Genomic DNA, 21,021 nt, shown 5'->3' on the forward strand with positions numbered 1-21,021 from the left:
GCAATGCCGCTCAAAGCAGTTTGCGGTTTGAAGCTGCCGGCCGAAGACAACAAGGGTGACTTTCGCTAAAGGAGCGGCTGGCGAGCTTCTTGGGAGGCAAGGGATCGGCCAATGAGAGGCCGCCGGCAACCCCTACAGGATCTTCGTCGATGCTTTGGGCTACGTCTGGTTGAAGCAGAGGATAACCAGTTAGTAGTCGCTTGTAGGAAATTTACTATGGATTTGGCGTCGATTAAAGGCACTGGCCATGGTATCTTCAAGCACATATAACTATTACAGCCACCCAGACCAACGAACTCCATACTCCTCCGACTAGATCTCCAGGTCATCTGGAACAACGCACAGCATTTCCCTCTGCGCTCTCACAAAGCATTGATCCCTTGAAAGACTTTATTGGCCTTTAGTCTGCCATCCGCCTCAACTAGATCCCTCATTAATTGTCTCTTCTCTTCCACCGTCATATTCTCATTGCCAGGAGCTTCCAGCTGGGCTTTCCATTTGACAAGCATGGCCTTGAGCAGAGAACTTCCTTCTGCCACCTCCTCGGCGGAATACTTGTCGATATCCATGGAATTCTCACCCTTTTCAGCTGCTGTCGTGAAGTCTTCCAACTCTTCAGCTTTCTGACGCGCCATATTGACGACTTTCTCCGGGAAGCGAACCAATTCGGCCACGTGGATCCCAAACGACTGATCGCAGACCCCTGGCTCTACTCGGTATAACAGGGTAACTTCTCGTTTCTTCTTGCTCGCTGTATTATTCTGCTTGTCGCTTACATTGTCCCCGATGAATGCAACGACGTGAAGGTTCTTGACCGAGTTGGGATATCGTTCCTCAAGGGCCGTCAATTCATGGAAGTGGGTTGCGAAGAGGCCGAAACATCGAATCTCAGTAATTATGTGCTCGGATATTGCCCAAGCAAGCCCAAATCCGTCATATGTACTTGTCCCACGACCGAGCTCGTCAATTATTATCAACGATTCCGATGTTGCTGTTTTCAGAATATTTGCGGTCTCGAGCATTTCGGCCATAAACGTTGAGACGCCCTTGAGCTGGGAATCACTTGCTCCAACACGAGCCAGGATACAGTCAAATATCGTGAGCTCCGCTTCAGAGCACGGCACAAAGCAGCCAGTTTGGGCCATGAGCGCAACCACACCAATCTGCCTGATATAGGTGGACTTACCGCCCATATTAGGACCGGTGATTATAAGAAAGGAGGATTCGTTACGAACGAGGGAAACATCATTAGTGATAAAAGAGATATCATCTTGCATTTCCATGCACGGATGACGGGCTTCTTTAAGGATAGTATTGCCGGTCCCACGAGGATGGACTTTTGGTCGAACGTACGGAGTAGGAGCGTGGACTGAAACATGAGCGAAGCTGACGATGACGTCGAGATGTGCCAGCACGCCTGCAAGCTGTTCAAGCAAAGGGCAATACGATGCTGCGACGTTGACAACTTCGTTAACCAAACCGGTTTGCGTCCGGTTATAATTTTGAGATAACTGGTCATGTTCTCGCCGAAGAGATTGCATTGTAGATGTTGTGAAGTAGACGCCGTTCTTCTGGGTTGAGCACTCCTGGTACTCCCGCTTGTTGCGTATACAGCCCGCTTCCTGTTACAGAGTTAGCTATCGATTAAACGGAAACAAGTAGATCCTTGACATACGTTTCGGGTTAATCGAAAACACCATCCATGAACCCGATGGTCCTCGAGGAACAGTTTCTTCTCGGTATCTTGATTCAAATCACGGCCCACACGTCTATGCTCAGCGTCCATATCGTACCTCAGTTTGTCTAACTTTTTCCTGATTATCCGCAGACTCTCATCGAACTCGGGTTTAATAATAAACTCATGATGATCTAGAGCTTCCAAGTCGACTGTTGTCTCCACCATTTCCGCCAATTTGCCAAAGCTGTTTGAAAGATTGCGGATTTTCGAAGTATACTCTTCTTCCAACGGCTCTTGATACTGCTCATCCATGACAGCCTCAAGGGTGTTAATAAATCCTGGCAGCCGTATGACAACTTGGTAAATCCTGACAACATCTTCAAGGGTTGCAGCGTTTCGTTGAAACTTCTTCGCCAATCTGTAGAGATCAGGGATGGATCTGAGGTGGTCTTCCTGCATTGTTTGCCTTAGTTCAGTGTCTGAGACAAACGCTTCGACGAGTTGCTGCCTTTTTTCAATATCTTCATGGTTCATCAAAGGCTGCTTCAGCCACTGGGCAAGTAGCCGCCCGCCCACAGGGGTTTTGCAATGATTCAAAAGCCCATACAAACTCATACTTTTCACACCATCACGCGGGCCTGGCATTAAATTCAGCGCTCTCAGTGCAGCGGAGTCCAGCTTCATATACTGGGAGAGATCATGTTGATAAAGTTGATACTGGCCAAAGTTAGACGGATCCGACATAGCACCAAGATATTTAATCAAGGCAGCCGCGGCGCCCATAGCCAGCTTGAGATCAGTTTGTGGTAAAGTTCCGGCGGTACGTTCACCTTTCAGTAGCCTCGACAAATCTTGATCAATATCTCTCGTGTGGAAATCAGAAGCCGGCCTGCTCGAAATCGCGATCCCGCAGCTATCCGCAATTGATCTTATCTTCGCGAGCTCAACGTCCTTTTTCTGCCCATCCGTAGTGACCAAACACTCTTTAACCCCGAGCTGAATGACCAAAGACTCAAAATTTGAATATAGATCATTGTCATCAAACTCGCTGACACCCAACTCCCGAACACTCGCATCTGCAAAGCAAACGCCAACATGCCTAGTCTCAGACGCTCTCGCAGAGATCTTAACGGCAAGGATGATCGGTGCTGTATCCATCATCCCACCACCAGAACCCAGCTCATCTTCGACATCCTGCAAATTCCCAGGGCTTGCTTGCTTGACCAGTTTCCAAACTCCCTTACCCATTCCACCTTGAGACGACCATATCTCTATCCTCTTACTTAAACGGAAGAGAGCTTCTCGAAGAAAATTCCGGAACACTGTCACCGTCATCGTGACGGAGGGCAATCCGCTTGTATCGCTCCGCCCGAGCGTCCGGAGGACAGAAGTGGTCTTGTAGACCGTGCGAGCGATATACTCCGCATCAGTGCCATGAGCTGTATACCAGTCGCCGCGGTCGAAAACTCGAACGGTTGTAGAGTCATCCTTTGATGGTAGCGAGTGGAAGAATCGAATGAAACCGACTTCGTCGTCGACCTAGACAGGCGTGAGATGATAGACTTTAAGAATATACTAACATATGACTGACCTTAAGCTCCGGCCTGGACGACATTTTTCCCTCCTCAGTGAACCCTGGTCTCGATGTTGCGTCCGTCAAGCCGTCGCCCGATCTTGATTTGAAGGAAGCTGATAGACGCGACCTCGACGCGTAAAGTGGTCACGTGAATTGGTGTTGAGCTGGGACAAAAAAGGGATATTTGCACGCGGGAGAGAACCAATGGAAATCTTCTTTTTCTTTTTTTTTTCGGCTCAGCATGTAGTTGGTTGAGGCATGTTAAAATGCAACGCTTGTTTATTGTTCTATAGCGATCGTAACAGCTATGCTCGCATGCTGATATCCGACAATATAACTAATCTATCTCGAGCCAAAGCAGTTAACTATATCCAAGACGCCTTCGCTTATGCAAATCATTCGAAGTAGAAAGCCATCCGACCAAAAGCATACTGCTATGCTTGGGAAAAAGAAAGATTTATAGACAACGCTGTGCCTAGATTTCACAGCTTTAATTTTTTGACCTTATCCTTTATTTCCTGCGGAGATACATTCCTTGACGGTCTCAAAATCACCGATTTTATCGAGTTGACAGACATGATTGTGACCCAGTCCCCTGAAATTTCCGGACGGGACAGGATATCCAAACCCGTTGAGACCTCGTCTTTGGAAACGGGATTATGCATCGAGTCTTGAATATTTTGAACGATCGTATCCAACTTGTAGGCTTTTTTTGCATGCGAAGGAGACATATCCAAGCCCGTAGATGCAGAGGGTGCCAGTAGAAGGAGCACGCCGACAATATCTGGGATGCGGGCAGCAGCCGCCCTTCGCATAACAGTCTCTTTGGATATTGGCGGGGCCAACGTAGACTGCCGCAGTGCCTTTTGTCTAATTCTTTCTAAGAGGCCGTTCCGCCGCTCAGTTGTACACGATTTACGAACGGGAGTCGTCTCCTTGACATTAGCCACTGTATCTGGTGTCTTTAGGCCGACTATTTCACGCCGTATATTGGACGCTTTTTGTTTTTTGATCGAAAGGAAGGTCTTTGGGATCTTGTAAATCGGCGCCAGGGGGAGGTCTCGCATGCAGTCAAAATCAGATACTGCACTTCTTTTTTCGGACAAGATGCGTGTCAAGCTTCTTCCAAAGTTCGCATTTAGCTCATCCTCATCCAAAGCATGCCCCGGAATCGTAGCATCATCCGCCCGTATCCTTTCAAGCAGGATTCTCGATCCGTAATCAATGAGTCTAAAACTGGCGCTTTTGTTGGTTCCACTATTTTCCACATACAATAGCCTTTGAATATCTTCCGTGACAACTCTTCGTCTCTTCCACACCCGTTCCATATTGGGCAGAAATTCTCTAAGATCTGCTGCTGCCGTAACTCCATTGTGTGCAAGATGTAGCGATAATGCTTTGAGGAAGGAAGAGTATAGGTTGGTAAGTTCATTATATGACCGGGGGGGTTGGTAATATTCGGATTGCTGTTCGTGTTCGGTATGAGGGCTTGCCTGTGTTGTTTCACGGACAGGTTCATCGGTTTTGCTAGCCGGAGCGTCATGATCAAGATGGAGTTCAATCGACTCTGCCTCCTCTTTGGGAACGCTGGCGGAAGCGCTAGGTTTATATAAAAGCTTCGAGACGGTCTTTCCGGGTTTCGAAGTCTTCCGTTCTTTAACGGGCGCCTTGGTCGTCGTAATTTCTTCGATATCCGCATCCTGCAGCTTCCGTTTCAAAGAAGAGCTGCCAACTTTGCCCGCAACCGCCGCTGCCCCAACGCCGGCTTTTGCTGTCCGCGTAAATCCCTTGATTCCTGCCTGCGTCGTCTTTGCTGGCGGAAGGAGAGATTGCGCCGGTTTCGCGGCGCGACTGCGCAAAGTTCTCGAGGACATGGTCGCCTCCTTCTCCTGTAAGCCGGCTTGTGATAAAATATACTCTTGTTATATATGGAAGTGATAACCGATTGAGTGTGAGAAAAGGGACATTGCAATGCATCGGATGTGCCTTTCGAGCTTCGCTGTGTTCAGGCGCGGCGACTCGCGTTAATTGAATTTCTGACGCGCGGCGGGTTCGCGTCACGCGTGCGAGTGCCGTTCGATCTGGCCAATCAACGCTGCTTCAGACGGTCAAGCCACATGTGGCAGGAACTTCCTTTAACTGCCACAAAAAATTAGTCAGAGTGGTAATGACGGTGACGTCACTCGAGCAGCAGGACAAACCGGCAGCAGCAAGAATCACTCAAGGCAAAAAAGCAAAAACGGCGAATAGTGTTTGATCACATTCCGTGAGAATTGAATATATTTAAAGAACTCCGTACTAGATTTCATAACACCCGTTCCAATTTGCAAGCGGAAGGGAAAAAGTAAAAAAGGATAAGCAGTTACCACATGCAAAAGCAAACGACATCCGCAGCTCACTGCTTTTATAACGGTTGATATTGGAGGTCGTTAATTTTACAATACCTCCAAACAAAGGCTCTCCAGCCGTGACAGAGTAGCACGCTGAGGAATTCGTAGCACCACATGCCCGGAGGCGAAATTCAACAGTAATTTGGTCTCTATACACATCCATCCCATTTATCCACTTGTGGCCCAGTCCAAGTATTTTATTTCTTGCCGCCACCAAACCAAGATGAGACGCCGCTCTTTGCTTCTTCGGCTTTCTTCTCGACATCCCGTTCTAGACTGTCGATCTTCTCGTGAAAGTCTCTTGCAGTATCCTGACGAGCTTTCTCGAGTTCACTGGCTTTTTCCTTCGCATAGCCCGTGGCCCGTTGGTCTATACGCTTTGCAGTATCTCGCGCCTTGTCGACCTATTTCAATCGACACGTTAAAACTGAGTTTCTTTGAGGATCGAGAGCGGGGGACCGCATGTGCTTACCCCTTCATCAACCCGTGCACCGGCTTGGGCACCGATATCTTCCGCATCTTTATGAAGATCGCCTCTAATTTTGTGCTTCGCCCGCGAGGCATCCTCTATAAAGATCGAAGTGCACAAATTAGCATCCAAAGTAGATGTTCGTATAGCTCGTGGCTTGCGCATTCTTTTCATCGAGTTCACCCACCTTCGAACTTTCGCGTAGCCTTCCTTGGATCTCCGCCGGCAGAGTACAGATAGTAACCACCTGCACCGGCGACACCCAAGCCTATCCACAGAGGCAAACGTGACTTGGCCGCCATGATTATACTAGAGTATATCTAGAAAGGACTTGTAAAATATCCAAAAAGATGCCTGTAGAGGATTTCTTCAGCGAATTGAAAGCAAGTAATAGATATTGCAATCGATGAATGCCCTCGAGAATCGACCCTGGCGACGATACTTATGCTGTGATCTCGAGTGAGAGGGGATCGCCATCTATTTAACAGAAAGCATGTACGTGCCCCGTACCTCTCCCTTGAGTTCCAGTTCCAAGCATGGGCGAGCAATGACGTTAGAGATCGCCCGCGATTTCCAAGGAACCAGCAACTTTGGTTGGCTGCACGTGATAAATCGTGCGGATTCTCTGTGCAGAGAACGATGGTAGTGGCTCCGGTCCCATAACACGTTACTTTTTGCCTGCAACGGTCGTCATCAGTGGATGTTTGGGCGGAGTTGGAGTTGAATGCCAAGACATGACAAGGCATGTCGATTATAGCATGGGAACGTGGTGTGCGTAAAAATCATTAACTGGAGACCTATTCACTAACGGCGATGATATCGATGTATGTACTGTACATTGGTTGTGAGAAAGTTCAAATGCAAAGGAAACCTCCTCGAGAAGAATATAAACCCGGAAGTCGAATTAAAAACAGCTCCTTTCAGGTTCAACCGCAAAGGAAAAGAAATTCAAAAGGACGTCTAATTATAGTATCTTGGCTCATCGAAAACGTGATACCGATGCCCACGAACACCTTGGTCGCGGAACATTGCAGGGAACCGCATTCCAACGGGGACTTGTTCTTCGGGAATTCGCTCGCTCGTGCCTTCTGGCTGCCCGACGACAAACTTTCCGACCTATATACAACATCGTTAGTACCAAAATGCACGAAAACAAGAGGGAAAGGGCCGGGGATTTCATACCTGTAGCTCGGTATCCGTAATGGAGTCGCGGCTCACTCTGGCGTATCCAACCCTGCGAATGTTTTTGTAGAGAATATACTCGCACCACCGGTCCCAATCGCTGGCATCGATATCCTTCATTCCACTGAGTTCACTAACATAAGTTTTGTAATTACCTTCCAGTGGTTTGGTGACGAGATAGCTGAGTAGAATCAGCGGTCTCGGTGACTCTCCCATCAACTTGGACAAGTACTCTGTTTGGAGCCTTCGGTCCTCGGGGTCCTCTTCTTGGCCGGAATGGAAAACGACGACGTCGACAAGTTCTCCATACATATCTAAAGTGGCATGGATGGCTGGCGCAAGCTCGCCGACCGGAGAAGGTAACAGATGATGGGTCGAATTAAGAATAGGGAACTTGGATAGCAGGGCGCATCCCCACGTGTGTTTGTTGGGACCGGGTCCGTAATCAACATACATCCCTAGGTCTTCGGCAAGATACTGGGTTGTATCTCTATTGCCCATGATAATCCTTTGAAGGTCCGATTCCAGCAAGCCTACAACATCGAGTTCCAGCTCCTTAATCAGATCACGCATGCGCTTCTCTGACGACCACATAGCGTTGTCCAGAGAGAAATGGACAGTCCAGATTCCTGCAGTAACGAGTTTCTCGTCCTTATGGTGAGGGGTATAGTCATTTGTTGGAAACCGCATAAAAGACGTAGCGATGGAAACTATCTGCAAGACGGCGACAACATAATAGTAGTACGAGCGTTGCTTTTTGTTGGAAGAAGTCGCTTTCTTGTTCTTATAAGGTGACGAGTTTGAAACTGAAGCCGAGAAAACTCCAGCTCCGATGAGAAGCATTGTGGTAGCCATGACCCAATCCGTATGCTCTCGTACAAGCGGGCCTCCTGGAACAAAGGCATATGCGACCACCCAGACATGGAAGAGGACCATGAAATTGTAAATAAGGAACCCGAGACCAAAGGTCATCGCAGGAGAATGCCTGACAGCAGACTTAATCAGGACCGGCGCGACAGCCATAAGGTACGTGGATAGAGTAATCGCTCCGTAGAAGCCTCGCCAATGGGAGTAACAGGTCAACATGGCCGCACCGAGCGAGCCTAGGCCGAAAGCGGTCCAACTGCCAGAGAGACGAGGATAAGACAAGCCTAGGATTACGCCAAGTCCCATTGTGAGGATAGTAATAGAGCCGTGTGGCACTGCAATTGGGCCTCTGATTGGGAATCCCTCCCACACCCAGGATATCATGGTGCTAGAGTCCGACAGAAGTGAGTGCATGGCGAAAAAGAGGCCGCCGAGGCCCAGGGCGGCGAGTAGAGACGGCCCCTTCTTCCCGTTCGACGAAAAATAATCAACGGTATTCTTGGGCCGAGTCGATCGCAATACTGAAAGCACAGCAAGCACAAATGCAGTTTTATTCCATCCACCGTTTCCAGGATGAAGAATGGGCCATACTGGATTATTAGTGTGGAAGGCATACTTGGCAACACTAGATGCAAGCAATCCAACAGTCCAGGCGACGATTCGAGCCTCCAGACGCGCCGGTTGGGTACGTTCCGAATACCATGTCGCGCTCCATGCCAGGCAACCCATGGACACGGCAAATCCAACAATGAAAAGTCGATAAGCTGGATTACGGGCAAGGTATGCAAGAAGGCCAGAGAGAGTTAACAGATGTAGAACCCTGGGGCTTCTCATCGCAAACGATCGCAACGAAGGAATGGCCAGCAAAAATGGTGAAATGGTGCTCATCACAAGGGCTTCATAACCTGATATGCCCATCTTCCACAAGGGGAAATCTGAATTGGCAATTAGAAAGAGTCGTTGGAACTCAGTCCGCGGGGAGGGAATTACTTACACCACACCAAGACACCAAGGGATGTAAGGATAGACCAGAACACGAACTAAAGTGGAGATTAGATTTTGGAGTGTCATGGACCAGGGTATCTCCATGTCACCTACCCCATTATAGACGTCCGCTGCAGCGTCAATGGCCTCGGAAAATAGGAAGCCCTCGCCAAGGGACTGTCGAACTGAAATATCCTTTCTATGAAATTGATCAGTGACGGTTTTGGCATCAGGTGTGATGGAATATGGCATACTGTTCTTCGAGCACGGCATCTCTGGCTGTTTTGGTAGATCTGCCCATTTACTTAGAACTAGTTCCACTACCCAAGGCGCATGCAGCGAAAGTACATTTTTTTTGTCTTATTTCGGAAGCCGTTGGACATACCCTCTGCTTACACCTTTGACATCTTTGACTACAAGCTCAAAACCTTCAAAGTCAAGGGCGGTCACCGCATCGAATCCAACATCGAACAGGATGAGCGACCATTCGAAGAAAGCATATTTAGTGTATGCTGCTCCAAAATTAGCCTAAACACCATGCCGCGATCGCACTGATTCTCAAGACAATACTTACCGCCGGGGACCTTGTGAACTTTATGCTGAATGAAATAATAGACTAAAGGAACGAGAGTACCGAAAAAGAGACCGGCAAGCATCTTGCGATATTTCAAGGCCTTTTGGTTGTTTGGACTAAGCGCGAGACACCCCAGCGTCCACGGGAGCGTGGCTATGAGGTATGAAATCATAAAGATATCGTGCCAATCGTGGTCGTCGGTCGACGTAACGTAGGTCCAGCCGCCGCATGTCAAGGTTCTGAAGAGCCCCGTGCCAGCGACAATCTTGGGGAGCGAGGAGTTGGGCCGAGAGGTCAGGAGATACCACAGGAACACGAGGGCAAATCGAGGACCGGATGTAATCGCAATGAACACCTGAAAAACTGATCGCTCGGGGTAGCGATCGCCGATGGTGGCAGAGACAGATGGAAACCATTCCTGAGGGTATCCGTAGTACTCGTTTTCAACAATCTTATGGAAGTGAAGACACAATCCGACAATCAAGGCGCCGACGAAGGCCGAATAGGCCACGGCTGTATGTGCCCAAGAGACCCATTTTCCATTAATCTACACAGGTCAGCGCGATCGAGATGTTGGAATGTTGCGACGATAGTCAGCACTCACGGAGAGGACCGTGTCCCCGTCCCTGAATTTGGAACCCATTGCGATAGAGAGATGGTAAAGGAGCGGATTCAGGCTAGGAGGAACGACATATATTAAGACTCTATTAAAATAAAATACAGGAGAAAATGAAAAGAGCGTCGAGAAGCAGAAACGAGCTGAAAAGGCCTTTGGACCCCAATGGCTCCGTGAGCTTCCGGGATTATTGGAAGGGGTCTTGTCGTGGAGCACGCGAAGGGGGAGAAAAAGGGCCAAAGCCAGCGGGAAAAGAGCCTAGGCCCGATATAGGTTCGGAATGCCATGTTGTTCCGCTCCGGCACATGCACAACTTTACCTAATGTTTCTTCAGGTCTTCCGGGGCGCAGCGAAACGGCCAGCCGAAAAAAACAGCGATAGAGTGCGGGAGAAGCTCTTGACTTGCGGGTGACAGAGTCAGTCATGGCGGCGGCGAGCGACAAAGCTCGATTCTATCTCGAGCAGTCGATCCCAGAGCTGAAGGAGTATGAAAACAAAAAGATCTTTTCCAAGGTCAGCTCCCCATGCTGAATCCAAGCAGAGCCGTGCAAACCTTACTTACCAAATGCCTCTCCAGGATGAGATCGCATCGATCACGAAGAAACGATCCGAATTCGAACATAAGATCAATGCGCGTGGTCCGTCACCTGTAGACTTTGCTCGCTATGCCGAATACGAGATGAACCTGGACTCTCTTCGGCGGAAGAGAGTAAAACGCCTAGGGATCAAGGCGCCGGCGCATTCAGGGCAAAGAAGAATATTTTTCATTCTCGACCGGGCAACACGGAAATTCCACGGTGATATTGGCCTGTGGATGCAGTACATCGATTATGCCCGAAAACAGCGCGCGCATAAAAAGCTAGCGCAAATCTTCACCAATGTTTTGCGCCTCCACCCCACAGAGGCAGCACTGTGGATCGGCGCTGCACGGTACGCTCTCGACGAACATGCAGACATGACACAGGCCCGTGGTTACATGCAGCGAGGGCTACGGTTTTGCAAGAGCTCGAGAACGATGTGGTTACAGTATGCGAAGCTGGAGATGATCTATATAGCCCGGATTGCCGCTAGACATAAGATCCTCGGTTTGGACAGCGGAACCCAAACGAAGGCCATTCGGTCCGGTGATGATACAGAGACAGATGCACCAAAGTTGAATGACGGAGATGTCAATCCGACGCTGGAGAATGACGAAGTTGATGAAGCTGCGCTTGAAACGCTAAATTCTACCCCTGCCTTGTCCGGAGCGATCCCGATTGCCGTTTTCGACGCGGCAATGAAACAATTCAATGAAGACAGTGGCCTCGGTTACGATTTCTTCAGCATTTTTACCGAATTTGAAGACATGCCTTGTCTTAGGCGCGTGCTCACTCATGTCGTTGAGCATTTAATGGAGACTTGTCCTACAAATCCGCGAGCTCAAATCTGCTACGTTAGACTCCCCGTCGAGGGAATCAAACCAACATCTCCACAGTTCCCTCGTGCCTTCGGGAACTCTCTAAGCCGGCTAAAAGAACTTGCGGGAGCTGGCTCCGCCCAGGAACTATCAAAAGAAGTTGCCAGATGGCTGGTCTCGATTAGTTCAACAGACGGTCTTGATCCAGCTCTTCGTCAGGTTGTAGAAGCCACCCTTAGAAATGCGGAGCGAACATCAACTTAAAATTCAGCTCTTGCAGGGAGGGGTAACAGCCAGGACAGCTCACTTCATATTTTTCGTGAGACTATTTATTCATTTTTCACGGTAGCTTTTTAAAAAAAAAAAAAGGGCAGGCGTTTCTGGTTGATGCACGGATGACACAGCATCTCGGCGTTCACAAAAATAACGGACATGGATGTTGGATTCAGTTGGAATCCACCTTTCTATCTTTTGTATAGCAATAGTTGATATCTATAGAGATCAATCATCATACCCTTTACCTTTACGGTTGTTCTTTTTGTTGCTGTGCACCTTTTTCATCCGGATTCTCGCCTCGTTCGCCCTGTTTTGGCTTTAACACCAACGGATTAGCAAGTTCACCGCGGAGGCACTTGACAGGTTACCCACAGTTCTTTCACCCTCTTCCTCTGCTCGGCCGATGTCTCGCCAGGAATGGCTGCTTTGCCGGCTTCGGCAAGGACATCACGAAGCTTTTCGAAACAGAGTTCGAGGTTCTGCGATTGCTTTCGCGTTTCGTCCGATTGGATAACCAGGCTATCCGTCCTCCCAGCAAGATATCGCGACGACCGAATTTCGTGGTGTAGGACCGAAGGGACGAGAGGGAAAAGAAGGCCCAATGGCACCCTGAGCGTCACCTTGGAGTTTACCCTGAACCCTAGTCAGTGCTGATGATCCTAGTGCTCAAGACGGGTATGGCGTAACGCACTTATTCACATTCTGACCGCCTGGACCACTCGACCTGCTGAAAGAGATCTCGCAGATACTTCTGGGAATGGTCTGGGATGAAAGCCGACTCAGCCAGGACCTCGCGGTTTGAAGATCCTCAGCGTTTTGTCGGGTGCCATGTTGGGGCGACTGGCGCAAGGCACGACGACTCAGAAATGGTCTAATCGCAAGCCAATGCGGGGGGTCAAGGAGTGGGATTTGCCGACAGCCTCGCCATGCAAACATGCTCCGGGTCATTCGCAAACAAGCCAGCCAGCGCCGATGAAATGCGGTGCTGGCTGCAGCAAAACTGTAAGACGTCGAGAGGCGGCAGCCCCCGATTAGTAAGCAGGCCGTGCCCGCCAGTCAGCCAATCAGTCGAGACTTCACCCAGCACTACCTGCTAGTTTGTCGCGCCGTTGATGGTTCTGGGTGGAGAGCAAGGTTTTGCGTCCGAGAGCTTCTGGCCACAGGTCTGTCCCGCCAACCTGCTGGTCAAGTCACGCCGACGTCCCAGAAATATTTTCATCCTCGACAACCCACTTTCTCGAGAGCCATCCTGCTGCCGTTCTGCCGTTGTTGCAGTTTCGTGAAGTCTGTCGGGTTGTTCTTCTTTTCAAGACTGAGCCGTCTCCAGCCAGACAAAAGCCCATAGAACTTTTTAGCGTGGTCCGTCTTGAAGCTCTTGCTGTCGCCCCTGGGCTTTGGCCGACATACCAAGCACAAAATTTGAATGCTTTCGCGTCAGAAAAGGCACTACAGACATGGCATCCGAGCCTCCGGATGATGTGCTTCACTTTCGTGGCAAGACATTGACCCCGGAGAGCCCACGCCCTCTTCACTTTCCTGAGCCATCCAACATCCCGGTACTCGAGAATCAGATGGACCCAATCTTCAACGACACATCGACATACGAAAATGTACCGAGAACAACGCAGGCCGTATCTGATTTGGCAAAGGTCGGCGACACCGCTCATTTGATGGAACAATATGCCCGCATCTATTCGTTATTGGGCGAGAGGAATGACAAGGTGGCGGATGCCAGCGATCCAGACAAAGGCACAGGTAGCTTTCCTGCTTCTGACCAAGCAGAGCCCCAAGGGGCAAAGAATGAATTCAGTATTGCAGCTCTTCAAAGTCTTCTTCCAGCCAGCCAAATCTCATCTACAGTGACCGCTACCTCTGCCCAAGACACTTCCGCAAGTGCCCCCTCATCCGCGAATCGTCCTCTGAACCATGCGGACCCCTTCGAGTCATCCCCAAGGGAACCCCGCCCACCTTCCACTTCAACTGGGCCTAGTGACTTAACGCATTCTGGCCTTTCGAGGGAGGATCAAAGCCGGCCAAATAGTGATCAAGCCATACTTAATGATTCTGAAAATGGGATCAATTATCAAACTCTTCTCGATAACCTTTGCGAGCCAAATTCCACTGGCACGCATACCAGTGATGCCGTTGCCACCATAAAAAGCCCTACTGCTGATCCAAACCCCCGTTTATCAAACACGGAGTCTTCATTATCTTCTGCTTCTAACCTGCCACCACGTCCGCCTCCACAAGCAAAGCCTGAAATTCACCCTAATTCCTCGCCCACTGATGATATCCGCTCTTTTCACGATCTGCCAGCGTTAAATGGAGTCTCCCAACCTTCCCAAAGTAATCTTCATGAATCGACGTCTTTACAGTCGAATGGTTCTGATACCTCTGCCTTGCCATCCGCTCACACCGGATTGCCTTCCCTACTTGCATTGTTCCATCAGCCCAACTCTCCTAGTTTTCAAAGCACCAAGGAAGCTGACGGGGCTGCATCTCATGCTCCTCGAAGTGGAGTCCCAGAACCTCACACCTCAAAGACACGGGAGGACCGTGATGATGAGGCGCCGTGGGGTCCAGAGACACAAAAGAAGTATGATGAATTCCTTCATGACGAACGAGTATACGTTACAGAAGGTGTCTGGGATCGTTTTGCTCCCGGCTCAAGATTGTTTGTTGGTATGTTCACTTGAGGTATCTGCACGAATGCGGCGAATTAACCACCTGTAGGTAACCTTCCCAGTGAACGGGTAACCAAGCGAGATCTCTTCCACCTGTTTCATAAATATGGAAAACTTGCTCAGATATCGATAAAGCCGGCGTATGGCTTTGTCCAGTTTATGGATGCAACATCCTGCCGTAACGCACTGGAAGCAGAGCAAGGCGGTGTTATAAGGGGCCGGAAAATTCGTAAGCCGCGAAACTGAAGCGCCTGGGGAGTTTTGTAGGATTGCTGACAACAGTAGATTTGGAAATCTCCAAACCTCAACGGAGCTCCAGGAACGCCCCTGAGCCATCCAAGCCAAGCGGGCTTAGGAGATCAAGGTCACCCGATTATTCTAGGAACCGAGACGTTGGACGAGGTGGCCGGTTGGGAAGTGAACGATATGATCGAGTGGCAGGCGACAGAAAATCGTCTGTGAACGAGGGTAGGGACTACGGAGACCATCGCCACCGCGATAATTACAGACCGACAAGGTCGCCGGTGCGGGGCTCTCGCCGAGAGGGGTACCGCTCTCGGGATCGGAGTGTCGAAAGATACGATCACCGGAGTCGTCGACGCTCGAGGTCCCCATATGGGCCAGGGGCCCGCTACCGCAGCCCTACTCCCAGAGGTCCAAGCTATGACAGCGACTCAGAACTTCCAATCCCGAGAAGGGCGCCACGTCATGTACCGGATGTCCAAATAATTGTTTTGGAAAACGTGGACAAGTAAGTTAATTTGGTTGTTACATATATATTAAAGACTAACGGATTTGCGCTTGTAGTGAATTTGTGTATCGAATAGAGACAGCATTTAGGGACCGTGGCTTGCGAACAGACGTCCTAATTCTTAGCCCTCGCATAAGTCTTCCCGCAGTAATCCGGCGTCAGATACTAGAAGGCGTACTAGTCATAGTGAAGCTATCGAAGACCAACCAATATTCAGGCAGAATACCATTGCAAGTATTCGACCGTGGTGGCGGTGCTGATAATGTTCGCTTTAATGGTAAAGGTCACTTTTCACTACTCATTTTGGTATGCAATACTGATATCTATAGAATATGCCGGGCTTGAACCGAAAGTTGCGGCGGAGGTCGCCATTCACGCACGCAATATCCCCATTGGTACATCAAATCAGGGTGCCATGCAACAGGGCTTAGGTACCCAGGCAGCCGGCCCACCACATCGCTCCCTTGGTCCTCAGTCCAATGTCGCAAACCTCATATCAAGTCTTGACGCTCCGGCTCTCCAATCCCTTCTTAGCGCACTACAACAAAAGCCTACCGCCTCGTCGCAGCAACAATATCCGCCGTCTACTCTGCCGGCAGCCAATGTCGCTAACCTTCTGAGCAATATCACTCGCAACAACAACTCGGGGCCATCTGTACTTCCTCCAAGCCAGCATCCAGCCCCTGTTCAGTCCTTTGGGCAACCCCCAGCCCACACTCCTCTCGAGGCGGAAACAAACTTGGCCGCTCTGCTCGCAAAGGGACAGCTACCTTCGGGCCCATCTCAGACCCAATACATCAATGAGCAACTGGCGAAGTGGAAACGATGACGCTTTGAAAACTGTTTTTTAACCATTTGCTATTCACACACATGATTACTCATTTAGCGATACTCAACCAAGCTTCTGGAGTCTCTTTTTTTCTGCATCTGAATTTTTATTAAACCCCGATCAGTGGGGCCGGACACTGAACAATAGGAATAACTTTGTTGGACTTAGTTCTATCTGAAGGACAATAATATACAAAATAAGTGGTGGGTCTGAAAGGTATGACAAGTGGTGGACCCATGCTACATATCCTTGAGGAAAGGCGATTCCATGCCTGCCCACATCCAGGTGTCGAGGTGGAGAGAAGAGCTGTTCTGATAAACCTCCCAAATAATACAATACAATAATATACAACTCAACCCGTGCGCCTTTTCCATGATATATGTAACATGCCGAACATTCAAATAACTTCTGGGATTTTTTTGTTTTTTTTTCTAATTTCCGACCTTCTTCCCGGCGGCTTCGTCCTGTTTTATCCGTTCGATCGACATGTCCCGTCGGTATTCCATTACTCGCTTCTCTTTGAAATATTTCACCTAAGATGGAAAGCAGCCCGAATCAGTACCCAGTGCATGAAACACGACATAAAATTCCACGGTGTGCGGCGCATAAGAGGCGAAGAAATTACCCATGTTGCCGAGCAAGCATTCTCAAACTCCTGCAGTTCTTTCGCGCACTTCGCTCGTGCTTCTCCGTCCTTCTTTATAGCGTCTATGATGCCGTTCTGGTCTAAGCATTTAAAAAACAGGTCTCGGCCTTTGTAGCATTTGTCTCGGGACGAGCGATCGGGGGCAATTTTACCGCCGTCGGAGGCCTTTTGGGGCGCATCTGAGGAACTTGAGAACCAGCCCATCGTTTTTGACAGAGGGCGATATAAACGGAGGAAAACGATTGAATAGGTACTCTTTTGAAAGCGGGCTGCGGGCTATTGTTGTTTCAATGCCGTACAGTTTATCGAGTTCAAGTCGGAATCCCGCCCATCGTGTTCCTCACGTGACTTTAATTTTTTTCGATCGGGGCAATAATTTTGGCCGTCGTCATCGTGGCTTGTTCCAAAGGGGAGACATGAATTTCGATTCGAAACAAGCCCCGATCGCGGATCGACAAAACAAAAGGCCGATGTCTTTCTGCCCTTTTCATATGCATTTCTAGTTGTCTCTTTTTCCTGGGACAGATATGACCTTCCCCCACTTTTACTGCTGACGCACCTTGAGACGATTTTCTTTTTGCCCCCCAATTCCATGCAACCCCGTCAGCGCAAACCTCGGAGAGCTGGTGCTCTGAAAGATCTCCCGCCGCTGATCATCGTTAAGAAGATCTTGCTTTTACAGGTCGCGTTTTATGTTTGCGCTACAATCTTAATACTCTTTGCGGCTCTTGTGGCCGGGACTGCATTTTCACCCGATCTCATCCTAAGTTGGCGGACGCTAAGAGGAGATACGACGATAGGATGGACGTTGAGCTTTGTTTGGTTGTTAAATAGCTTCTTCGGGTGCGTATCTGCTTTCCCTAACCGCCGCGGTGGGAACGTTTTGCTATCTATATCTACTAACCTCGCGGGGTTTATCGCCAGCGTCATCTTCATTCTTCTCCTAGTTTCGCGCTCAAAACTCGTTCCCGACTTCGCACTTACCATACATTTTATTCACCTCGTCATCACATCTTTCTATACCCACGAGATTCCTTCCAACCTCTTATGGTGGGGATTACAAGGCGCAAGTTCGGCGCTTATGACATTCGTTGGCATGTGGGCATGCCAATACCGGGAGCTTCGGCCGATCGCTTTCGGCGGCGTTTCGTCCAATCGAAGAGCAACCGCTCGGACCATTCCAGATGCACATGCAGACAACGAAGACCCAGAAGCCGCAGGCTTCTCTCGAGGGCGAAGCCGGGGGCATGATCGGGACGGAGGTGGAGAATACGAGATGGTTTCGGTGAAGGAGCCTCCAGAAGAACCCGTATAGAGATTTTCTTTACTATTCTGGATCAAACATTCATCTTTTCGCTCACAAAGTTATATACCCTCCATTTGTACTTGTGGGAGTTGGGGAGTTTGGAAGACGCTGTACTTCTCTGCGCGCTTGTGGTGCCATGTATTCCTTAAGGCCTACCTAGTTCGTAATGACGACGCTGGGAGCTGGATCCCTCCTTTATTCTTCTTCTTCTTCTTCACATGATTTCTTATTTATTTATTTATTTAGTTCCTTTTTTTTTTCTCTTTTTTTCTTTTTCTTTTTTTTTGGGGGCCTCTATTGTCCGTTTATTTTTACAGCGTGGTGTATATACATGTGCCTGCGTGCCGTACGGAGTACATTTCACAAGCCTGCATCCCGTAATTCGCCACGCTGGCGGTAATCCGCCGTTCCAATTGCTCATCCAAACTGTCCGCGCCTAAGCTTGCTCTGGCTGCTTCGATTCGTTGGCCGGCGCGCGGGTCAGTTAGCATTATTTTGAGAGCCCAACCGTTGATGACTTCATCGACATCCACGTGACCGCCCACATGAGCTTCACTCGGCGAACATTCCATCACCCGGGCCGCCACCTCGACGGAGCATCTCTTCAAGACACCATCTGGAAAGCTCAGGGAAAAGGATTGTATTTGTCTGGTTTTCCTTTATGAATTGTATCGACTCAAGGCTTATATCTTCCGCTTTTTCGTTGTTGCACATCAGGGAACACTTGAGTTGCGCGGAGCTGCCTCAGATCGCTAAGCATACTCCTCTCCAGTAAGCTTCCATGCCAACCCCGCATCTCTGCCCGCTCCTTGTCTGGTCTCTTTGTCTCGAACCGGCGTGGGAATATTTAGCTAAGGCTTGATCAACTCCGCCATCATGGCAATCAGAGAGCAGGCCAAGCGGTTCGTTCCCTCTCAGCAGGAGGAGCTCCGTTAACATGGCTGAACCCGAGCCGTCCTACATCGACTACGAGGCCTTCCTGGACCCGTCGTTCTCCCCAACGTCCTTCGCGAATAATCTTGTCACTAGCACCAACAATCCCTCTGACACCCCGCTTGATCTCTCTACCCCTCTATCGCGAGTCCTCTTCGACATCCAAGAGATTGATACCCATATCCACAACTCGACCACTAAGTCTGCTCTACCGCTGCTCACACATACTCGCGATCAAAACGATGCCGGACAGCGAGTCTTGCAGGCAGTCGAGGCGCAAGTCGCTGTCTTAAAGGAGGGGTATGAAAGACTGGAGAGAGATGTTCTCAGAAAGTGGGAAGCGGCTGAAGAGGTCAGGGGTGCCGCTGAGAGGTCTTGGGCGACCGTGAGACTGGCCAGGGCCGTTGGGAGATGTCTTATGCTGGGCAGGCAACTTGAAGGCCAGCTCGTGGAGCTCACCCCGCGATTCGTAGATAACAAAGGTGACGAGTCCGCACCCCTTATGAGGGAAGATCACAGGGCGCTTGTTAGAGCATCCCATACGTTGTTGATGTTGCGACGGATGTTCATGACAACGGCAGACGGGGAAGAAGGTTACGGACTGGACCGAGTCAGGGTCATTCGAACACTGAGAAGCGATTTGATCACTCCGGCCGAGAACAGCGTCAAGGCCAGAGCGCAGCAGATCGTCAATAAATTCTCGTTGAAGGCTGTCTTTATGGATGAAGAACACCCCACAGTTTCTCCGGGTCCCCGAGCTCGGAGTTCCGGAGCAACGACGTACGCACAGCAAGAGGAGCTAAGAGCGCGAGTTATCTCCGCTATAACTGCTCTGTACCTGTTGTCTCCAACGCCAAAGAGTAACATCCCGGTTACCAGTTTCTCCCCAGAGCTTCTCTTGGCGACTCTAAAGGGCTACATTCACACATCGTTGTCCGCATCACTAGCTGCTTTGACGCGGGGTTTATCCATGCTTCCGTCACTTGATCGTGCCCTCCTCGAGGTGTCTACGCGGTGCCAACATATTGTAGCCCTCGAGGGTCTCTTGCAGACTGTGAAACCTCCAGTCCACCCGTTCCTAATCTACCCATCTAGTGAACAGGACGGAACAGAAACGCAGACAGCGTTAGACAAGAAAAAGTCTAATCTCCTTCAGCCTGTTCTCCAAGCTCTGGACACATCATCCCTTCCATCGTACTTTTGGCGCTCGCTGGCTTCATCTCTGTCGCCTGCCGTCCAAGAGATTGTGTCTCGTGGTGGCGTCTCTGCTCGTACAATGAGGTCGAACCAAGACCGGCTCCGTGAAGATATCCGTGCATGCGTTCTGCGAGGCTCCCTGTCATCAAGTCCCGGATTGAAGAGGGAAAGTATGATATCGATGGCGCCCAAAGTTGTTGGAAATTGGGAGCGTGAGGCTGCTGTAATGGTCAGCTCTGTGATCGGCGCCCTTGGGAGATGAGATGGCAGTTGGTAATGTTTGAATGGAATTGCTTTTTATCCCTGTCTTGGTGTGTGGAGCCCCTTTTGCTTTGGCGTACCTTGTTGGTGTAGGATCCGTGCTGTCCTTAATCATCAGTGTTTGACCGGCGGGGTTGATGATTGGGCAGCTGTATGTATTTTCTGGAGTATTTGTGGAGGTGGAGCTTCTTGTCGTATCTCAGATGAAATATCTACAACGCATGTACGTATGGCCTCAAGTGAATGTATTGAAACCTTGAGGCATGATTCAGACCCTCGGCGCTAGAGAAGCCTTCTGGAAGCAAGGTCCGATACGATTTCCACCCTGCACGCCAGGTTTGGCTGGGGGTGCGGGTTTTCGTCGGCCCGAGAGCGCATCCACGGAATGCGGCTCAGCGAGGCCAAC

At 49.7% G+C, this 21,021-nt stretch overlaps 10 protein-coding genes across 11 annotated transcripts; 4 read left to right on the top strand and 6 right to left on the bottom strand.

Moving 5' to 3' along the window:
- Positions 1-216: 216 nt before the first annotated feature.
- On the bottom strand, positions 217-3,348 carry MSH2 (MutS-like protein). Its single transcript, XM_003065314.2, has 3 exons — positions 3,270-3,348; positions 1,676-3,217; positions 217-1,622 (listed from the first exon to the last, which is right to left on the bottom strand). Exons 1-3 carry the CDS (start codon positions 3,291-3,293, stop codon positions 363-365), a joined length of 2,826 nt encoding a protein of 941 aa, XP_003065360.1. The 5' UTR covers positions 3,294-3,348; the 3' UTR covers positions 217-362.
- Positions 3,349-3,736: 388 nt separating this feature from the next.
- Positions 3,737-5,155, bottom strand: D8B26_001298 (uncharacterized protein; the record flags this gene model as incomplete). Its single annotated transcript, XM_003065315.2, has 1 exon — positions 3,737-5,155. Exon 1 carries the CDS (start codon positions 5,126-5,128, stop codon positions 3,737-3,739), a length of 1,392 nt encoding a protein of 463 aa, XP_003065361.2. The 5' UTR covers positions 5,129-5,155.
- Positions 5,156-5,515: 360 nt separating this feature from the next.
- D8B26_001299 (uncharacterized protein) lies at positions 5,516-6,619 on the bottom strand. The gene is made up of 3 exons (XM_003065316.2): positions 6,301-6,619; positions 6,117-6,211; positions 5,516-6,048 (listed from the first exon to the last, which is right to left on the bottom strand). Exons 1-3 carry the CDS (start codon positions 6,413-6,415, stop codon positions 5,842-5,844), a joined length of 417 nt encoding a protein of 138 aa, XP_003065362.1. The 5' UTR covers positions 6,416-6,619; the 3' UTR covers positions 5,516-5,841.
- A 265-nt stretch (positions 6,620-6,884) lies between these two features.
- D8B26_001300 (uncharacterized protein) lies at positions 6,885-10,525 on the bottom strand. Of its 2 annotated transcripts, XM_003065317.2 has the most exons (8): positions 10,325-10,525; positions 9,721-10,267; positions 9,532-9,658; positions 9,401-9,439; positions 9,261-9,345; positions 9,157-9,202; positions 7,296-9,097; positions 6,885-7,229 (listed from the first exon to the last, which is right to left on the bottom strand). In XM_003065317.2, the coding sequence occupies exons 1-8, from the start codon at positions 10,361-10,363 to the stop codon at positions 7,074-7,076; spliced, it is 2,841 nt and encodes a 946-aa protein (XP_003065363.2). In that variant the 5' UTR covers positions 10,364-10,525; the 3' UTR covers positions 6,885-7,073. The 2 variants fall into 2 exon arrangements, with proteins under 2 accessions (XP_003065363.2, XP_065979576.1); XM_066123502.1 differs by having other exon boundaries at positions 9,401-9,658.
- A 160-nt stretch (positions 10,526-10,685) lies between these two features.
- UTP6 (U3 snoRNP protein) lies at positions 10,686-11,996 on the top strand (the record flags this gene model as incomplete). The annotated part of the gene is made up of 2 exons (XM_003065318.2): positions 10,686-10,849; positions 10,914-11,996. The coding sequence occupies exons 1-2, from the start codon at positions 10,760-10,762 to the stop codon at positions 11,994-11,996; spliced, it is 1,173 nt and encodes a 390-aa protein (XP_003065364.2). The 5' UTR covers positions 10,686-10,759.
- D8B26_001302 (uncharacterized protein) lies at positions 11,301-12,983 on the bottom strand. The gene is made up of 3 exons (XM_066123503.1): positions 12,700-12,983; positions 12,381-12,641; positions 11,301-12,315 (listed from the first exon to the last, which is right to left on the bottom strand). The coding sequence occupies exons 1-3, from the start codon at positions 12,954-12,956 to the stop codon at positions 12,234-12,236; spliced, it is 600 nt and encodes a 199-aa protein (XP_065979577.1). The 5' UTR covers positions 12,957-12,983; the 3' UTR covers positions 11,301-12,233.
- Positions 12,984-13,404: 421 nt separating this feature from the next.
- D8B26_001303 (uncharacterized protein) lies at positions 13,405-16,272 on the top strand (the record flags this gene model as incomplete). The annotated part of the gene is made up of 5 exons (XM_003065320.2): positions 13,405-14,690; positions 14,742-14,921; positions 14,978-15,443; positions 15,500-15,720; positions 15,773-16,272. Exons 1-5 carry the CDS (start codon positions 13,463-13,465, stop codon positions 16,270-16,272), a joined length of 2,595 nt encoding a protein of 864 aa, XP_003065366.1. The 5' UTR covers positions 13,405-13,462.
- A 125-nt stretch (positions 16,273-16,397) lies between these two features.
- Positions 16,398-17,210, bottom strand: D8B26_001304 (uncharacterized protein). Its single transcript, XM_003065321.2, has 2 exons — positions 16,898-17,210; positions 16,398-16,805 (listed from the first exon to the last, which is right to left on the bottom strand). The coding sequence occupies exons 1-2, from the start codon at positions 17,120-17,122 to the stop codon at positions 16,704-16,706; spliced, it is 327 nt and encodes a 108-aa protein (XP_003065367.1). The 5' UTR covers positions 17,123-17,210; the 3' UTR covers positions 16,398-16,703.
- Positions 17,211-17,350: 140 nt separating this feature from the next.
- On the top strand, positions 17,351-18,452 carry D8B26_001305 (uncharacterized protein). The gene is made up of 2 exons (XM_003065322.2): positions 17,351-17,761; positions 17,843-18,452. The coding sequence occupies exons 1-2, from the start codon at positions 17,511-17,513 to the stop codon at positions 18,231-18,233; spliced, it is 642 nt and encodes a 213-aa protein (XP_003065368.1). The 5' UTR covers positions 17,351-17,510; the 3' UTR covers positions 18,234-18,452.
- A 709-nt stretch (positions 18,453-19,161) lies between these two features.
- D8B26_001306 (uncharacterized protein) lies at positions 19,162-20,616 on the top strand (the record flags this gene model as incomplete). The annotated part of the gene is made up of 1 exon (XM_003065323.2): positions 19,162-20,616. One exon carries the CDS (start codon positions 19,162-19,164, stop codon positions 20,614-20,616), a length of 1,455 nt encoding a protein of 484 aa, XP_003065369.2.
- Positions 20,617-21,021: the final 405 nt, after the last annotated feature.

This window comes from Coccidioides posadasii, chromosome 1 (assembly GCF_018416015.2).
Source record: "Coccidioides posadasii str. Silveira chromosome 1, complete sequence".
Lineage (NCBI taxonomy): Eukaryota > Fungi > Ascomycota > Eurotiomycetes > Onygenales > Onygenaceae > Coccidioides > Coccidioides posadasii.

Bases quoted from the DNA above. Each gene is read 5' to 3' on its own strand.
- MSH2 (XM_003065314.2), bottom strand. From the start codon at position 3,293: ATGTCGTCCAGGCCGGAGCTTAAG. The intron at 3,218-3,269 runs GTCAGTCATATG...ACGCCTGTCTAG, and splicing joins CGTCCAGGCCGGAGCTTAAG to GTCGACGACGAAGTCGGTTT. The intron at 1,623-1,675 runs GTATGTCAAGGA...ACTCTGTAACAG, and splicing joins GTTTTCGATTAACCCGAAAC to GAAGCGGGCTGTATACGCAA.
- D8B26_001299 (XM_003065316.2), bottom strand. From the start codon at position 6,415: ATGGCGGCCAAGTCACGTTTGCCTCTGTGGATAGGCTTGGGTGTCGCC. The intron at 6,212-6,300 runs GTGGGTGAACTC...CGATCTTTATAG, and splicing joins GGCTACGCGAAAGTTCGAAG to AGGATGCCTCGCGGGCGAAG. The intron at 6,049-6,116 runs GTAAGCACATGC...CGATTGAAATAG, and splicing joins GTGCACGGGTTGATGAAGGG to GTCGACAAGGCGCGAGATAC.
- D8B26_001300 (XM_003065317.2), bottom strand. From the start codon at position 10,363: ATGGGTTCCAAATTCAGGGACGGGGACACGGTCCTCTCC. The intron at 9,346-9,400 runs GTATGCCATATT...TCAATTTCATAG, and splicing joins GATGCCGTGCTCGAAGAACA to AAAGGATATTTCAGTTCGAC. The intron at 7,230-7,295 runs GTATGAAATCCC...TGTTGTATATAG, and splicing joins TTACGGATACCGAGCTACAG to GTCGGAAAGTTTGTCGTCGG.
- D8B26_001302 (XM_066123503.1), bottom strand. From the start codon at position 12,956: ATGACCCGGAGCATGTTTGCATGGCGAGGCTGTCGGCAAATCCCACTC. The intron at 12,642-12,699 runs GTGCGTTACGCC...ACTAGGGTTCAG, and splicing joins GGCGGTCAGAATGTGAATAA to GGTAAACTCCAAGGTGACGC. The intron at 12,316-12,380 runs GTGGGTAACCTG...AAGCCAAAACAG, and splicing joins AGGAAGAGGGTGAAAGAACT to GGCGAACGAGGCGAGAATCC.
- D8B26_001304 (XM_003065321.2), bottom strand. From the start codon at position 17,122: ATGGGCTGGTTCTCAAGTTCCTCAGATGCGCCCCAAAAGGCCTCCGAC. The intron at 16,806-16,897 runs GTAATTTCTTCG...TTTCCATCTTAG, and splicing joins ATGCTTGCTCGGCAACATGG to GTGAAATATTTCAAAGAGAA.
- D8B26_001305 (XM_003065322.2), top strand. From the start codon at position 17,511: ATGCAACCCCGTCAGCGCAAACCTCGGAGAGCTGGTGCTCTGAAAGAT. The intron at 17,762-17,842 runs GTGCGTATCTGC...GTTTATCGCCAG, and splicing joins TTGTTAAATAGCTTCTTCGG to CGTCATCTTCATTCTTCTCC.